At 43.9% G+C, this 17,421-nt stretch overlaps 1 protein-coding gene across 2 annotated transcripts in view; it reads left to right on the top strand.

Moving 5' to 3' along the window:
* LOC306780003 (pleckstrin homology domain-containing family A member 7-like) overlaps positions 1 to 17,421 on the top strand; it is a 94,412-nt gene that overhangs the window by 10,522 nt on the left and 66,469 nt on the right. Inside the window, exon 1 of one of the 2 annotated variants that reach the window (XM_079272159.1) lies at positions 3,626 to 3,738. The exons of the other annotated variant lie outside the window; for it this stretch is intronic. Within the exon in view, the coding sequence (XP_079128285.1) occupies positions 3,668 to 3,738 (71 nt within the window). The 5' untranslated portion in view covers positions 3,626 to 3,667. Of the gene's footprint in view, positions 1 to 3,625; positions 3,739 to 17,421 lie in introns of those variants that run through there. 2 annotated transcript variants of the gene reach the window in all.

Below are 17,421 nucleotides of genomic sequence, written 5' to 3'. Positions count from 1 at the left end.
TTGTCTCTTTCTGTTCTGTCTCACCAGAGCAAAGAAGCCTGATGTAAGCAGCCAATTAATCCACAGATGGCGATGTTCCTTCAGGTCCTGTGAATACATTTCAGTCTGTATGACATCAGAAGGGATGTGTGGCTCTTCATTAGGGATTCCCCGATTGATCGGCAACCGATCGCCAATATTCAGTAAAAATATGCGATCAGGAAATGGGCATTATCATTTTCTAGTTGCTGAGTGGGCTGTGGACGAACTAGTATTACACCTGAATACACACTCTTGTGCTTCTAGTGTATTATTCCTACTACGTCCATACGTTTAGTATAAATGTGTAAAAGCAGGATGATAGTAGACATTAATATGCTATGACCTTTGTATAAGAAGCAACCAGGGCTGCAAGTCATTATTTCTCAAGTTAATGATGAATTAATGACGATCATTAAAAAATCCAAAATATATAAAAATGGCCATTTCCAAGAGCCTAAGACGACGTTCACTGTCATGTGTGACAAAGCAGCACATCCTCACATCTGAGAAGCGAGTACCAAAGAACAGATTTCTGCTTTAAAAATAAGTGAAACAATTAGTTGATTATCAATTTAGTGGCTGAATAATCAATCAACGAATGAAACATCGTCTCCGCTCTAGAGGCGATGTGTTGTTGCTCACGCGTCAATGAGCTGTGAAGCCGTTCACAAGAATAAAAGCTTTGATTCTCTCTCCGGCATCTCACGACCCCACAGGTCAGAAGCCTCTCTGTGAGGGGGCTCTGGCTTGTTGTGGTCCTTCCTGTTAAATGCTTGTGACGTTAATGAACTGATCGGCATGACGTAAGCTCATCCCGCTCATTCAACTTCTGTCTGGTTTGAGTTCCTGTGAAATATCTCCACGTGAAAGCTCCAAATGCCACCGACCTTGCCAGTCAACTCGTTTTCAATTGATTACATTTTCAACTGCGTGCTGCTTATCAGATGTTTGTTGATGAGGAGGAAAGTGTGTTTAGTCGGGCGATGAACACATGTGACCAAACGTTGTCTGGGTGTTGGCGTTTCTCGGCGGCTGGTTGGAAACTTTGACGATGTGATCGCCACAGGCTCGGTGGAATGAGCTGCTTCTGCCATCAGGCTGAGGGACTTTCACTTCACACGGGCCAGTGATGCAAGATGATAGAAAGAGTGTCATAACGGGGCGTAAGATGTCATGAAAGAATGAGTGAACACACGCGCTGAAGGGAGAAAAAGCCCAGCTAGTGCTCATTCCCTTCCCCATGTATTATCCGATAACCAATTAAGCCCTTTAATCATTAAATGATCAGGGTCGTGAGGTGAAAATCGCTTTAGTGAATACAGAAAGAAAACAAATACTCACAAACTAATCCAGTGCAGCATGGTTTGAGGCACTACCTCCCTGTGGGAACGCTCCTTTTTTTAAACATCAGATTACGCGTCTGGACTCTGACCCGACGTGAGTGAAGCTGTCATTTCGCCAGCCGGTGTTTTGTGTCGCCAGGTGCAGCGCCGTCCTTGCTCTGCTTAGCCCCAACACCCTCTGCTGTTGGCTCACCTCTTTCTATTCTTCTCATCCAATCAGTGCTTTCTGTACCTTTCTCACTTGTATCCCCTCAGTCTTAAAATCTTTCAACTATTTCCAGAAGGCCTGTGTTTACATACATTCAATAATGTGACTGTTGTAAATGCTAAGAATGAAAGGCCTTTAGAAAACTGAAAGGTGTGACAATTAATAAACACAATAATGCAAAATGCTTTCAGTATTTCGTGCAACACTTTTTCAGTAAAAGGTTTGAAAAGAGTCGCACAGCCAGAGGACCAACTACAGGGATCCCGTTGACCCAGAGCAGCGTCCGTCAGTCTCTCTGAGGTAAATTATTGTGTAGCCTAAGCTACCGAAAGATATTTTATTCAGTTTCCTTTTAGTGAAATGCGCTGAGTTGCCTCTGGTTAATGGTAATGCAGTGGACTGTGTACGTCTAGGGCTTTTATTGTGAAAGGTAAGAATGTAAGGAGTGGATCTGGTCTTGATTTATTGTTTGATTTGATATTTCTTCATTTAAAAGTTCTCGGACGGCTGCTGGTGTTAAGACAACATTTAACATCCGAGAACATTATTTTGTGAAATGTAAAAAATATGTTTTATGGGAAATATGTAATATGTAATAAGTAAAGCATTGAAAAAAACCCATAATACGTGTAGAAACTCGGGTATAATATCGGCACAAGCTCTAAAGAACAATACCCGACTATCATAACATTCGTTATTAAGATAGATTCAACATGCTCCAAGTCAGCCCTGCACCTGCACAAATTGTTCATAAAGTACCTGGAAAAAATACAATTAAAGCGTATACATATTCTTTCTGGCCTCCGTTTACAAAACCAGAGTATTCTACGTACTTCACTGTGACTTCACAACCACAGTTGACTACAATCATAATTAGCCTGGTGAGGTAACGGTGTTTACATGAGCTCCGCCAGCTTCTCATTCAGGTCTTCAGTTACACCGGAGTCACATTTTTTGTGTGCATGTAAACGCGTCACGGTCTCTCCGTCTTTCCTCACATTGTCTCTTCACCCTCCTCCCTCTCTCTCTCACTCTTACACACACTCGCACACACACATTTTCACTCGCTCTCTCGCTCGTCCTCTCAGCGGTGTGTATCCTGCCGGATGAGCACGAGGCGGGAAAAGGAATGCCGCTCCGCTCTGTTTACCTCTTCCTCGTTCTCTTGCCCTCTCACTACTGATCCATTCACTTCACTCTCTCTCTCTCTGCCAACTCCCCCCCCCCTCTCTCTCCTGCTCTCTCTCTCTTTCTGTGAGTATGCTCAGTCATTCAGCGTCGTGCACCTCTGTTGTTTCGTGAGGGTGGAGAGCCGGTGGGAAGCCTGTGATTGGGGAGATAAGCGCTTGTGCCGGACTAGATGCAGTGGCGGGACGCAGGGGGCTGTGGATTTTAACCTGCTCGTGTCCAGAAGAGATGGATTTGTGGCGCCTGTGAACTTTGGAGAGAATGTGCTGCACGTGCAAAAGACATAAACAGATCCTGCGCGGCATCAGGGAGTGCTGCAGAAACGGAGGTCTCTGAAGTCCTACATTGGACTCCTTCTGATGCAGATCGGCGTCTGAGAGGTCGTTAAAAAAAACCCTGGAAGTGCGAATTGAGACACATATTACGCATGATTTATCAGATAAAAGATACGTCTCAGCAAGGCGAACCCCAAAGACATCTGTTCTACCTGATTACACCTGAGACTGCGAGGGGAAATGACTGGCTCGAGGCAGGATTGAAGGAGTAGCCTGTGATGTCAGACTTCACCCGGGGCAGTCGTCTGAGACTCCGCTGAGCAGTCCTGGCGTTGTCGAGGCGGCAGAAGCAGACTTAATTTCCAGGTGTGTGAACCACACCAGACTTGACTCACCTGACATCACCCCCTCTGTTTTTCAGCACAGCCCCCTCAGCTCATTTTCTCACCTCATCTCCTCAGTAATCCCGCAACCTCTCGCTTTCCTCCCCATGGAGCCACTCGAGAGGAGACGCTGATTAATGTGAGTCTCCCAGCGAGCCCGCGTCTGATTCCCCCGCACTCGAAATAGAACGCCGACAGAAACGGCGGCGGCACTTGTGAACTGTCACCCCGTGGAACGAGAGAAGCACCATGTGGAATCAGTCTGGATACTGCAATCACATACCTCACCATGGATATCCCTTCTACCATGCGCCCTGCAGGTACGCTATCACAACCCCAGCGAGTACCCAAACTCTGGCTCCTGCTTGCCGTGCAGTGGCATCGCTGTGTTACTTGTTACTGCTTACTTCTTGCTTTGCAGTTTTGAGTCTCCTTAAGTTTAAGTACCGGTTTCGATTCTAGTCGTTTTAACCTGCGGTGTCCCTCAGGGGTCAATGCTTGGCCTGCTGCTTTTTTTGTGGGGTTTTTCCGGAAAATTGTTATGGCCATACGGGACAGCTGTTGATCCATTGAGTCTGATTTAATGCATCCTTGTTCATTGTAAAATAAGCCGAGGTGTTTTAGTCTTTCCCGAAGCGGAGGTTGTGACCAAACTGGTTTGTCAGGAATGCTTGTTTGGCGTTTGCTTTAACAGAACCAGGAAACTGGCTTTGCCTGTGCAGAATAATAGAAGTTAGTGAATAGCCAGTAATACTGGTCAGTGTGACAATAGTGAAAGACAATAGTGCTGTTTTCAAGATCTAAGCTGTGATCGTGTTTCCTAAAAAAAACCACTCCTACAGTGAGGGTGTTGAGCTCATTCATGCTGTATTTCAAAGTGACCGGCTCGATTTCTCTCTCTTAAAAAACACTGGATTGAAACAGATTGCGTAACATTCTGCTGGTCCTCTTCCATTATGTCTCTGGTCCCCCCCCACACCTCGCAGCAGTAATGACGTCATTACATTCATCACAAGGTTTCAGATGTGACCCAGTCTCAAATGAGCACCATCAATCCTCATTCCCTGAGGGCAGAAGAGACCCCCTGCCTACGCCGCTTCTTCTGTCTGATACTGTAATAGTCTCTAACGGCTGCCGGAGCTCAACCACCTGAATACTGATTCACCATTACTAGTAATGTATGTGGGGTTGAGCATATCCAGGACATGTTCAAAAAAATGTATAGCATGATAAATGCTATTCATATTATGTCTTTATCCCAGGTGGCAATCTACGTTTCTGAAAAGTGAAGCCAGTGTGGAAGTGCCTTAAACTTGCATTCGCTCTTCTGGCCATCAGGGGGCGACTCCTCTGGTTGTATAGAAGTCTATGAGAAAATGACATGATATTACATTACAGTCATTTAGCAGACGCTTTGATCCAAAGCGACTTACAATTCAGATTCTATCACATTTCTACACCGTAGGCACAGCCACGGGAGCAGGTTTGGGTGTAAGTGTCTTGCTCAAGGACACATCGACATGCGACTAGCGGAGCCGGGGATCGAACCGCCAACCCTCTGGTTGAAGGACGGCCCTGCTATCCACTTAGCCACAGTCGCCCTAATGACGCTACTTCTCTCTTGATTTATTACCTCAGTAAACATTGTAAACATGAGTTTATGGTCTCAATCTCTAGTTTCAAGTCTTCTTAAATGCAGCACGATGTTCATTTAGCAAATGATGGTCCATTTAGAGTCAAACAGACGATAAAGCAGTTTATGCTTTAGGGTCGGGGTTACCTTGTGATTGACCGGTCGCCACCACTGCGTTGTCCGGTCTGGGAGTTGTCTGTTGTTAAACCCTTTCACAGTGTGTTTTTAGTTCATGGAGTTAATTGTACTTAGCTTCACCCTCTCGTGTCACTACTGGTTCCAAAAAAAAAACAAGATGGCAAACTCAAGGCTTTAAAACCATCGTCCACAAACCGAATGGATGGCGTCCACTTCCTTTTACGGTCCGTTATCTATCAATGTTGGTGCACTAGCAGCAGGAGGCTGGAACAGTAGGGGTGGTCTGCACCGGGGGGGGGGGGGGGGGGGGGCAGCAGAGGGATTTAGCTGATGAGTGAGTCATACCTCAGACCAGTGGGCAGGTCAATGACCTGTCAGATCAGCCAGCTCGAGAGAGAGAGAGGGAGAGAGAGAGGGAATAGGAATCCAGGAAATAGCCCTGAGCTCCAAAGCAAACTAACCATTGCTATTCACTCCCACTCTAGTCTCTCATGGTGAAGTCCTCTGACTCACACGATGAGTATTCCACCTGTTGCCCAATCACCTCATGTACTCGAGTCAAATTGGACATTGTGCTGCATAAATGCAACGCTTGAGATGCAGGAGAGACAAACTGGATGGCTGCAGGAGATCTACTCACAGTTTTATTTATCTTCCTTGTCGGTGCTTATTTTTGTGAACAGACCAGCGTCGTCCTGGTTGCTTCAATGTCACTTGTTTCCCATCTTCTCATCGCGGTTGTTACTCCTCTTCTTGGATTTACAGTCCTCCTGTTCACCCGCACATGCCTCCCTGTTGGAAGATTGAGTGCTAAGTAAAATATTAAAGTTCACACCGACAGCTCACTGACGAGAAAGGGGAAAATGCTTTTTGGTTCACAGTTGAGGTGCTAAGGGAACATTTTGCAGGATACGAGGAAGCGGACAGCTGAAATAAGATCTTTGGTTTTCCTCGGAGGAGGAAGTGATAAGGCTTCAATATTTCATTTGTCATTCCAATGAAATAATAAAGTGTTCTACCGGTTTTATTTATGAGCCTCCTACTGAACTGTCAAACGGCGGCTCAGGTGTTACGAATAGCTTTTTTATTAATAAAAGGCCCAAAACTGAAAAATAACACATCGCAGTAGAGCGACGGAGGCATTGGCAGGACGATGAAGCCCGTTCTATGAACTCTGTGGAAGGTCAGCGATCCTCTGCCGAGGCCGCTCCGGTTAATGATTCCCTCACCCGTCAACAGACACGCCATTGACCCGACTAAACCCGCCCCCTCATTCCTCCGCTGAATCCAATGTGTTTGCATTCAAATTACGAGGTAATCGTCCGCAAACAGACTCCGTTGTTTGGTCCGCTAATCCGGCGTGAACCAGCGGCGTCAGTTGACCGCGGAGGCTTGATGTGAGCGTCAAAGCCTGATGAGGGCCTGCGTGTGATTGCCTCACAGTATTGATTATGTGTGTGCGTGTGTGTGTGTGTGTGTGTGTGGCGGGCTGGTAACTGAGTGTCATGAAGATTTGATAAATAAGTTAGTTAGTATATTTATCAATGTAGCGTCATACGTCGCATCATATTGGTATTCATCGGCGAGGACAAGAAGAGATACAAGAGAGTGACACACCGAGTCACCCGGACACCACAGAGGTGTGTACCTGTGTGTACTTAACCTGCAAGTGAGAGTTTTACTTTCTATACACTGTACTGCAAGTGAGCGTGTGTGTGTGTGTGTGTGTGTGTGTGTGTGAGTGTGTGTGTACATTGCTGTCAGCCTTACAACGGCTCAGGGATGTAAATAGATTTGTGCAGGTGGCCCAGCAGGGGGTGAATGGATTGTCTGAAAGCCTTAGCCTTTGCCACACACACACTCTCACACACACACAGTGCCGCATATTATACATATATAGGCACAGCCGTTTCATAATGCAACTTCCAAAAACTCATAAAAGGTTGGTGCAGGGAGGTTCCCTCAACTTTTTCCATTGGAATTTTTTGATTATTGCAGAAAATAAGCTCTGTGGCAAAAACAAGTTCACGATACTTTCACGTTTTGCTCGGCAAGATAATCGTCACATAAGAACACCACTTTTCTGATTTTTTTTTAAGCGTGAATGCAAGCGCCAGAAGTAAAGCGCTAACATTTAGGCTACAAGCTAACTAGACCACGGTCACATGACGTGACGTCGCCAGCACCAAGCTAAAGGCAGACAAGTCCTCAGAGCGGTGACGTTGAGTCGTCTCATGAGCTTGAGTTCACCAAAGACCTTATTTCAGCCATCTCACTAAAGACTCAACCACAAAACCCACCGACTTCAAGATGGAACCGGACGTATGAAGACGTCCACTCAAAGACTCATTCCTGCAGCACTCTGTTGACCCCGTAAGAGCTACGCCTCTCCTTTCTCAAATATTGAGATGGCAAAGTGTGTGTGGCTGTGACCGCTCGCTAATCTCTAAACGTGGACTGAATAATGTGTCCGAGAAATGAAAGCCAGCAGGAAAATCTATTACAGTGGCCCCCTTGTCATCTTTAGTGAAAGTAATTAAATAGATTTGCGTAAAATGATTCTTTGCCGGTGAAGGAATGAAGATGAGCTTTTAGTGTTCGAACTTTATCTGAAGCCAAAGCAGGAATAAGCGTGAGGAGAGTGCGGGAGGTAATAACTGCACAGAGGAAGGACGCTGTAATAGTTTCGGAGGCTTTAATGTGAGCGAGTAGCTAAGAGACGACCGTATATGTTCAGAAGCATTAAAACTTAATTGACACTTAGCAAGAAAATGCCCCTGTCCCCATAGACGCTCCATACAGTGTCCCGTGAGATTAAAATGAGTGAACTAGAAAATATCAACTTTATTACAGCACAGTGCAGTCGGTGATCGAGAGGGGAGTTTTTTAAAGATATTCTTGTGTTCTGGGCAAGAAACATGGCATTGTTTTTTAATAAGCCAACAACTGACTACATAGCCTCAAGCTGTATAAATGTTGGCGCCGTTCAGCCTGGCATTAAAGAGTGTGCCAACAACGTCACATTACCAGTCAGCGTAAACTGACAGCTTCCAGTACCGGCAAAGAAGATAAAACGAATCTCAGATGTTAAAATGAACCACAAATCAGATTAAATGTGTCTTAAAGTTGATTAACCACCCTGGTGCACTGTATACTTGTATTTTCTTTAACATTAAAATAGAGAATGTCCAAGTGCAGTCGAAGCTTGTGCCCCAGCATCCCCTCCTGAGCCTCTGCAGTAGAACCTGTCACTCAGCTCCTCTCCTACTGAGTGTTGACATTCGGCTGCTGCTGCTGCTGCTGGCTGTTTGATGCGTCTGACACTTTGACTAAATGAATTCTCGACAAGTCAGTCTGAGGGAGGGCGCCCTTATGTCACACAGTGCCGGGCCGTCACGGCAGCAGACTCTGATGAGGATCGCACCGCCGCTAAAGAGACAGAGAGGGTGTTCGGGCTGTTCGGGCTGTGGTTTCTTCGACACTGAGGTTTGTTTGTGGCGGTGGTGATGTGGTAAAAAAACAAAAGATGGTGGCTTAACCGTCGATGTCGGTACATTTTCACTACAAAGGTTGAGACCACAGGAGAGCAGTAATCCTGGTTCGTTACGTGAAGTGGAAAGCAAAAGTTGACCAGAGGACAATAAATAATTATTTCATTCTGGAGGGTGCGCTTCTTAAAAACACAACATGGCTCAGTGCAGAATCCGTCTCTTCTTTGACATGATTTTGACATCAGATGATTTGCTACCACGACGCTTCATAGTGATGCTTGTTCAAACAGAGAGAGACTGAAAAAGTGTCCAGGTTCTAACATCTGTCATTAAAGGAATGTATCAAAATAAGACATGTCAGATTGTGAATTTCCACAGTGAAGATGTATAATAGTGTATTAATGTGGATATTTTAGCAGCCTCTGTAGGAGTACAGGCTGAAAATGTTAATTTTTGCTGACTCAGAAAGCTGCTTTCACAGCATTATGTATCTCCAATTTGACATTTCAGCAACATTCTTGTTTGCAGTCAAAGGGCCGTAGAACTGTATCGGGAAACTCAGAATACAAATTTTAAGAATAGAATACATTGCTGACATTTTTGTAATGTCACATTCTTAGATGGGACAATGTGTCCAGATGCCACCCTTCTTACAATTCAAGACGCGTCCTCGTCTCAACTTGCCGAATTCATGAGAAGTGGGAGGAAATCAAAACAAGCTAATTTGTTTTCTGGAGTTCACCGGACGTTTGGTGTCTAAATCCAGCCCAGAAAGCTGTCGGCGGGCGAGTGTAATCTGTGTTTTTTTTACGTTGGTTTCGTGTGTGTGTGTGTGTGTGTGTGTGTGTGTGTGTGCGCGCTGAGGGGATAGAGAGCAGCTGTGAACATGAGCCGTTTGAACTTCGGCGAGTTGAGAAGATCTCTCCACCAGCCCTTAGAATTGCATCGAAAGATCTAGCTGGACACCATGTCATTGGACTCATGCGGGACAGTAGCCTAGAGCGACTCTCGGAGGGCACCGACTTCAAAGGCCTCTCACCTCTGTTGATTCTGGCTGAACCAGAGAGGAGACGAGATGTTGAGGAGACGAGATGTTGAGCACTTGTTGGGGGAAGTGTGGGTTTCTGTACGGGCCTCAAGAGCAACATCCGTCCATCAATGTTGTCCTCGTCTCGAGTCTGTGTTGTCTTAAGCGCATATGTTGCAGTAGTGTGGACTGTTTATCAGCGCTGGATAGACTACAGTCACTTCCAGATATTAGTACATCGTTGCCTTAATGGCACAAAAGTGTGTTAAAGATAACCGAGTGTTAACAATAAATTATGAGATGAAAACAAGTCTTGTATGAGGAGAGTGGGCCTAAAGGTAGATACAGTTTCCCCTCAAAATACATCCTCATCTATTCAAACCTCTAGAACTGTATTCTGAAGGAGATGACACGTTGCTGTGTTATGTTGCAGAATATTATATATTGGTAAAAAAGAGCAATTTCCACTGGGAATGGGGAATGCACGTCGCCCGTTACTCAAAATCCTATTTTTGTCGCCCTCACTTTTGCAGTTTCAGTAAGATTTACGATTTAAATCTCATCAAATAAAACTCTCTTACTGTCCAGCTGTCAAAATCCAGAGGTGATAAAAATGTAAATATTCTTATCTGAGAATACTGCAAACTCCTCTGCCAGTTTTTCAGAGGAACTTTCTTTCTTTTTATTGTCAATATCCTCCTGAAGAATGTTGGTATTGAACAGTCATCAAATATTAAATATTGGGTAAGATGGTAAAGGACAATATCATAAAGTATATGTTCTCTCTGTTAACAAATGATTAATTATTCTATGCAAGGTTAGCATATTCATGACAGCAATTTACACAGCATTGCTGTTTATTACTTACATTTTCATGAGACTATTTTTTTTTAGAAAACCTGATGACATATTTTATATGATGTGTTATTTTCTAGATTTGTAGAAATATGTAAAATGTTGGAAATAGAAATCATGTGGTCTTTTTAATTTTTTAAAGAACTTCTGACTTGGATGTATAAAAAGGTCTTTGTTGTGCTCGCAGCTTGTTTCTGCTGCCCCCAAGTGGCCAAAGAATCTGTTATTGCAATATTAAAAAAAACAGATCTAAGGGATCGGTTGTGTGCGTGTTATGGTTTTATGTTAGAATGAACAGTGACTGATGTATTGTTAATCGCTCAATGTTACGTCTGGTATCAGCCTGGCTTCAGTTTGCTTCAGGGATGCACTGATCCTCCGCTTCATCTCCTGATCCTGATTCCAGCATTTAAGCTGCTCGTTGTTGGCTAATACTGAGGTACAATCTGATGTTTCCTCTTTTCTTTCTTTCATACATTTTAAATCTGTGTACTTTATCTTGTGAAACTCAATTGGATCATGTGTTAGATTACGTCAGGCTATAACTTCACACAACCCAACATTCATGAAGCTTTCTTCTAAAGATTTTGTGAATTTTACTCACGTTCGACGGATTATGAAATCTTGATGCAATTTTATAACACTGACCGAGTCCTGATGTCTGGGCAACACTTGCTACTTTTAATAAGGTCATAAATCGCACCAATGCTGATCCAGTGTATTTAATTAGTGCATTACAATGTATTCGTTGCCAGTATTTATCTGGATGCACATTTTTCCTGTCCAGAGGCCATTATCTTGAAGGACAGGAGCTATAAAGGACTAATTCTTCACATTAGCATGATAATGTGTTGTTGCACTCAGGGGAAATTAGACTGAGTTGTGTTGTATTTTTCCTTGTAATTATCTTATTCATCTACCAGACACTGTTAATGTAGATGGAGTCTGCAGCCTCTGCAGGTTTTAAGTAGCGGTTCTATCAGAAACGAGCCCTGACCTCCACTCCAGAGCTGGATGTGTAGGATTGTTGGTACCAGCCTGCTCCCCATTCTCCATCTGTCTGTCACTGAAACCCCTTTGAGCTCGCCAGTCTCTCCGTCAGGTCTCACATTACGCCCCAGCTGGCTCAGTCTGTGTGGGCAGCACAGCTCTAATCCCGGCCTAATCTGAGACAGCTTTGTGTGTAATCAAAGCATCCACTGTACATGTATGAAGAGGCGGTGCTGTCCATGGACAAAAAAACCCAGACACAGGTTACACACATATGGTTCCCATCAAAACCCAAAGACAGATTGGTGTTGTTTTACAGGATATGAAGATAGACATTTGAAAGCCAAGTCCAGAACGTTTATGCCCGACTGGATCACACAGACAAACCCACCCACTGCCTGACGTCATCACATCTCCTCACTTTACTGAGACATTTTTAAAGCTGGTGGTGTCCACTGCTCAGTATTGAACAGCGCTGACTCGAGTGGAATTAATGCTTTTAGCATACAAACGTACTTGGTTAGGTTTAGGCAACAAACGTACTTGGTTCGGTTTAGGCAACAAACGTACTTGGTTCGGTTTAGGCAACAAAAGTACTTTGTTAGGTTTAGGCAACAAAAGTACTTGGTTAGGTTTAGGGAACAAAAGTACTTGGTTAGGTTTAGATAACAAAAGTACTTGGTTAGGTTTAGATAACAAAAGTACTTGGTTAGGTTTAGACAACAAAAGTACTTGGTTAGGTTTAGGCAACAAAAGTACTTTGTTTGGTTTAGGCAACAAAAGTACTTGGTTAGGTTTAGATAACAAAAGTACTTGGTTAGGTTTAGATAACAAAAGTACTTGGTTAGGTTTAGACAACAAAAGTACTTGGTTAGGTTTAGGCAACAAAATTACTTGGTTAGGTTTAGATAACAAAAGTACTTGGTTAGGTTTAGACAACAAAAGTACTTGGTTAGGTTTAGATAACAAAAGTACTTGGTTAGGTTTAGGCAACAAAAGTACTTTGTTTGGTTTAGGCAACACAAGTACTTGGTTAGGTTTAGATAACAAAAGTACTTGGTTAGGTTTAGGCAACAAAAGTACTTGGTTAGGTTTAGATAACAAAAGTACTTGGTTAGGTTTAGGCAACAAAAGTACTTGGTTAGGTTTAGGCAACAAAAGTACTTGGTTAGGTTTAGATAACAAAAGTACTTGGTTAGGTTTAGGCAACAAAAGTACTTGGTTAGGTTTAGGCAACAAAAGTACTTGGTTAGGTTTAGATAACAAAAGTACTTGGTTAGGTTTAGGCAACAAAAGTACTTGGTTAGGTTTAGGCAACAAACGTACTTGGTTAGGTTGAGGCAACAAAAGTACTTGGTTCGGTTTAGGCAACAAAAGTACTTGGTTCGGTTTAGGCAACAAAAGTACTTGCTTAGGTTTAGGCAACAAAAGTACTTGGTTAGGTTTAGGCAACAAAAGTACTTGGTTAGGTTTAGATAACAAAAGTACTTTGTTAGGTTTAGACAACAAAAGTACTTGGTTAGGTTTAGACAACAAAAGTACTTGATTAGGTTTAGGCAACAAAAGTACTTGGTTAGGTTTAGGCAACAAAAGTACTTTGTTAGGTTTAGGCAACAAAAGTACTTGGTTCGGTTTAGGCAACAAACGTACTTGGTTCGGTTTAGGCAACAAAAGTACTTGGTTAGGTTTAGGCAACAAAAGTACTTGGTTAGGTTTAGGCAACAAAAGTACTTGGTTAGGTTTAGATAACAAAAGTACTTGGTTAGGTTTAGGCAACAAAAGTACTTGTTTAGGCAACAAAAGTACTTGTTTAGGCAACAAAAGTACTTGGTTAGGTTTAGGCAACAAAAGTACTTTCTCACTCAGTCATAGCACTTTCATGTGTGACTCTGTGAAGCAAAGTGTAGTATGTTTGGCACGGCAGCGAGGCGTTAAGTGCCGAAACTATCTGCTGCGGAGGAACACAGTTCAGTAGGACGAATGGGACAACCCAAACATTTCCAGCGCTTGTATTCCACTTCCCACGTTGGCAGCTCCAAACAAGAAGGAACTCTGTCTCGCGTCGATCTCAGTGGACTCGGCGAGGGGAGCGTGGGCCGGAGCAGAACTACACTGACTCTCCTCAGTGTCAGTGGGCAGACTGAATTCCTCCTCCTAATGAGACATAAAGTGCCGTTGTATACCTGAGGTTCGCCACAGAGGTCCAAACTTTTAATATTTCAGCAGCAGTTGCTCCTAAAAACACACGCAGGCCATCGTACCTGGTAGATTAAAAGAGAAGAACATGTGCAACTTGAGATTCTAAGCGGGGATGGATGTTATTTTTAGTGCCTGCATTATTCCACCTGCTGTGTTGTGAAACTTTTTAGTTTATGGGCACATTGGGATCTTGGGTAATAAATGCTGCTGCAGATGTGCGTGTCCCTCGCGGGGGAAGAAGTGTCCACGTCTTTGAAGCCAAGTTCCGGTGAAGTGATGACTGTTGCCGTAGTGGCCGGCCCCAGAAATGCAAATCTGAAAGTAAAACTGATGAAAGTATGAATTTCTGAGTTAGTTTTTTTTTTTGCAGATTTTGTTTAAATATTGCTTTAACTTTAGACTTTAACGTCTTTCTGGGGTTTTAGACTTACTTATCTGAAATAATCTGTTGGTTCAAATTTGGGTTGTAACCCATAATTCACCACTGCTGTGTTTTCTCAGACCGTGTTTGTTCATTGCAGCTTGATAGTAGAACTTGGTTTGGGGCTACGTTAACTTTACATTCATAGGCTATTCACTGAAATACCTCAAATGTTTCCAACGCAGGGCTTGACATTTGCAAGAAATCTGCAACCAATTCTTGGCCGTTGGTCGCCATCAGTGGCAACATCTTTTTAACAAAATAAACACAGAAAACAGACAGAAAACTCAGCAAACGTGGACCCAAAAAGAAATCCTGTCTCATCTTTGTTGCATTGGTGATATTTAGATTTCACTGTTAAAGAACTGGAACCAGACGCGTTGGAGAGTTTACTCGCGTGCAGGCAGCTGTGGTGACGGAAAATGGCGTCAGTGTTTTCAGCTTCGGCAACAAAAACGTGGCAAAGATTTATGTTAGTGTTGATTCCTGCAAGGTGAGTTTCAGTGTTCATGTTATTTTCATGGATAAGACATGTACATCACGGATGGTACACAGAGCCCACAAACCAGCCTTGCTAGCTCGAGTACTCTACTCCAGCACGCCATCTAAAAGTCACATTTAAAAAAAAAAAAGTATTTCCAATTCTGTTGCTGCCTCCGTCTTCCTCTCCTCACACCGTGATTCACGAGATTATTTGGAGAGTGACGTCGGCCTTACTCTACACCGGCTGCACAGTAACGAGCACAACAGTGACAGCTGCGAGTCCTTCCTCGGTTTCTGGAGTGTCGGAGCTCACAGGCTGAAAACTCAACGGAGGGCTTGAGGTGTAAATAGATGCTTTGGTTTGCAGTTGCGGATGGAAAGCTTGGGTGAAGCATGAGTAGTGGCAGGTGGAGACATGCCACTACATTTTATACACATTTCTAAGAGGGTAAAATGATTCGGTGATGACATTTTAAACAGATGTATGTGTGTATGTAAACTGCAATTTTAAAGCAATTAGGTGGACATCGTCTTATCCATCCCATTTGGTCCACATTATTCGTTCCTGGCATACTCAGTATTCACACAACTGTTCCCCAGGTGAGTTGGAGCTTAATGCCTTATTACGTTCAAGGGCCGAGGTGTATATTTGATTTGTTCCCGCTCAGAGATGTGGTGTTGCCCCTTTTAATCACCCGGATTAGTGCGGTATATCAGCTTAATTACAGGTGGGAGCGCGTGGTTTGATTCGGTCGTATTAAACATCACAGGGTCCTGCGGTGTCGGATCAGGATGCAATGTGGTGTCGCTGCGTAGCATTTCGAGGCCTTTTCTCAGCTGGATCAATACGATGCTCGTCAGTCTGTGTGTTTGTGTGGGCGAGTCTGTCTCCTTGTGACTGTGCTGTTTTCATCTCCGTCTCACTCACCGTCTCTCTCTTGGACATTTCCTCATAGAATCGTAAGCTGTGTTGTCTTTGCATTTCTCCTTCACGCTGTCGTTATTTAGAGGGAATCTGGTAAAACACATGAATCAAACACAGCCTCTGATGATTTATGTGAGAAATTGCAAATGAGCAGATCAGGTCTGAGAGTGCTGCCGGCCTCATTCACAATGAGTCGCACTCGCCGAAATAAGCCTGTCTTATTTGTTCCACTCGCTTTATGGAGCGGGCCCCTGGTATAGGTTCCATGTGATGCTGTCACTAAGTCCAGGCTGTACGGTTGACGACGTCACAATAATGATAATATTTTTCTGATTAATGACGACGTATGTCATGAATCATATTTCATGGTATCGGCTCCCGGACAGCCCGGTGGTGTTTCGTTCTTATACATCAAGCAAAACTCTTGCTCAAAATATTACAATATGGCACGGTTCCATTAAAACACAACAAAAGATATTCAATCATTGCTCCAGATAGAGAAAATGATTCCTATGGTCAAAATATACAAAAGGGAGCTCAACTACAAACAATTCTGTGTATTTTTTTCTCCTTACTTGAATATTTCTGCGTTCATTTGATAGTCGGGAGATTAAAGGGAAGAGAAAGGAGAAAGAGTTAGTTGGCCAACCTGAACTCGGGTCATCGCGTTAAGTCAGCGTCTTAGAGCTCCAGGCCACCAGAATGCCCAAAGATTATATGTATTTTGTAAAGCTCTATACATTGTATACATGGTGTGTTTCAGGTGTTAAACCGTGCACGTGTTCAGATGTGTCAACAGCTCTTTTACATCAACACATCTACAGTTCCTTGGTTTTCTCTGCTATTGTGCTTTGTTCTTTCTTTCTTTCTTTCTTGCCAGCTTTGATTCGACTCCCATTGATACTCACTCACACACACACACACACACACACACACACACACACACACACACACACACACACACACACACACACACACACACACACACAAAATCCCTTCCCCTCTCTGAGACAGGGCCCCGTCAGGACACTGTGAAGTGTTTTGAATGTGAATGCAGTGTAGCCTTGTCTTCCATTAGCATGCCAGGCTGTCCGGCTGAAAGCTGCTCTCCTGTCGTCCACCGACCCACATACACGCAGACACACATGCGCGCACATACACACACACACACACACACGCACACACACACACTTTCAGAAGAGGTGTTGCTTGCAGTAAACACTCTAATCTCCTTCTTTCGCAAAAAGCCTGACATAAAATCCCAACGCTATTTGGCAATATTTATCGCAATGGACAAGAGTGAGGGGCTTATTTAAAGCCATCTCTATGTTGCCATAGCAACAAAATGTCCCGAAGCAGCCTCTATAGGGGGGGGGGGGTGGTTTGCCTCTGCAACCATTAGCAACAGAGGTGGACGCCACTCCGCCTGCCGTCTCTGATTGGTTGTGATGGACATCTCTATTACACCTCCATCCCTCCCAAAAGAAACGGCCCCAATCAGGACAGAGCAGCTCATCAGGGCTGAAGAATCCCGATCCTGTTACTTGATGGAGCTGCAATTAGATGTCAGAGCTGCTTTACAGCCCGTGAGTCTGTCGGGGGGGACGCAGGGACATGAGGTGGGACAATGATGAAGATAAAATAAATGGCAGCGATTTGTCCAAAGCATAATGTTGGATTGAGACAAACAGTTTTTTGTGAAACCAGGATGTTGAGGGGGGATAAATAAATGCTCAGTCCAGGGCGATGAGAAAGAGAATAACAAAGAAATGAAAAGGAGTTCAGCGTGTGATAGAGGGGAGACGGGAGGTAGATGATGGAACAAGAAAGGTCACGGAGCC

The sequence above is a fragment of the Melanostigma gelatinosum genome (assembly GCF_949748355.1).
Source record: "Melanostigma gelatinosum genome assembly, chromosome: 1".
Lineage (NCBI taxonomy): Eukaryota > Metazoa > Chordata > Actinopteri > Perciformes > Zoarcidae > Melanostigma > Melanostigma gelatinosum.
This window is presented reverse-complemented; position numbering and strand designations above follow the sequence as displayed.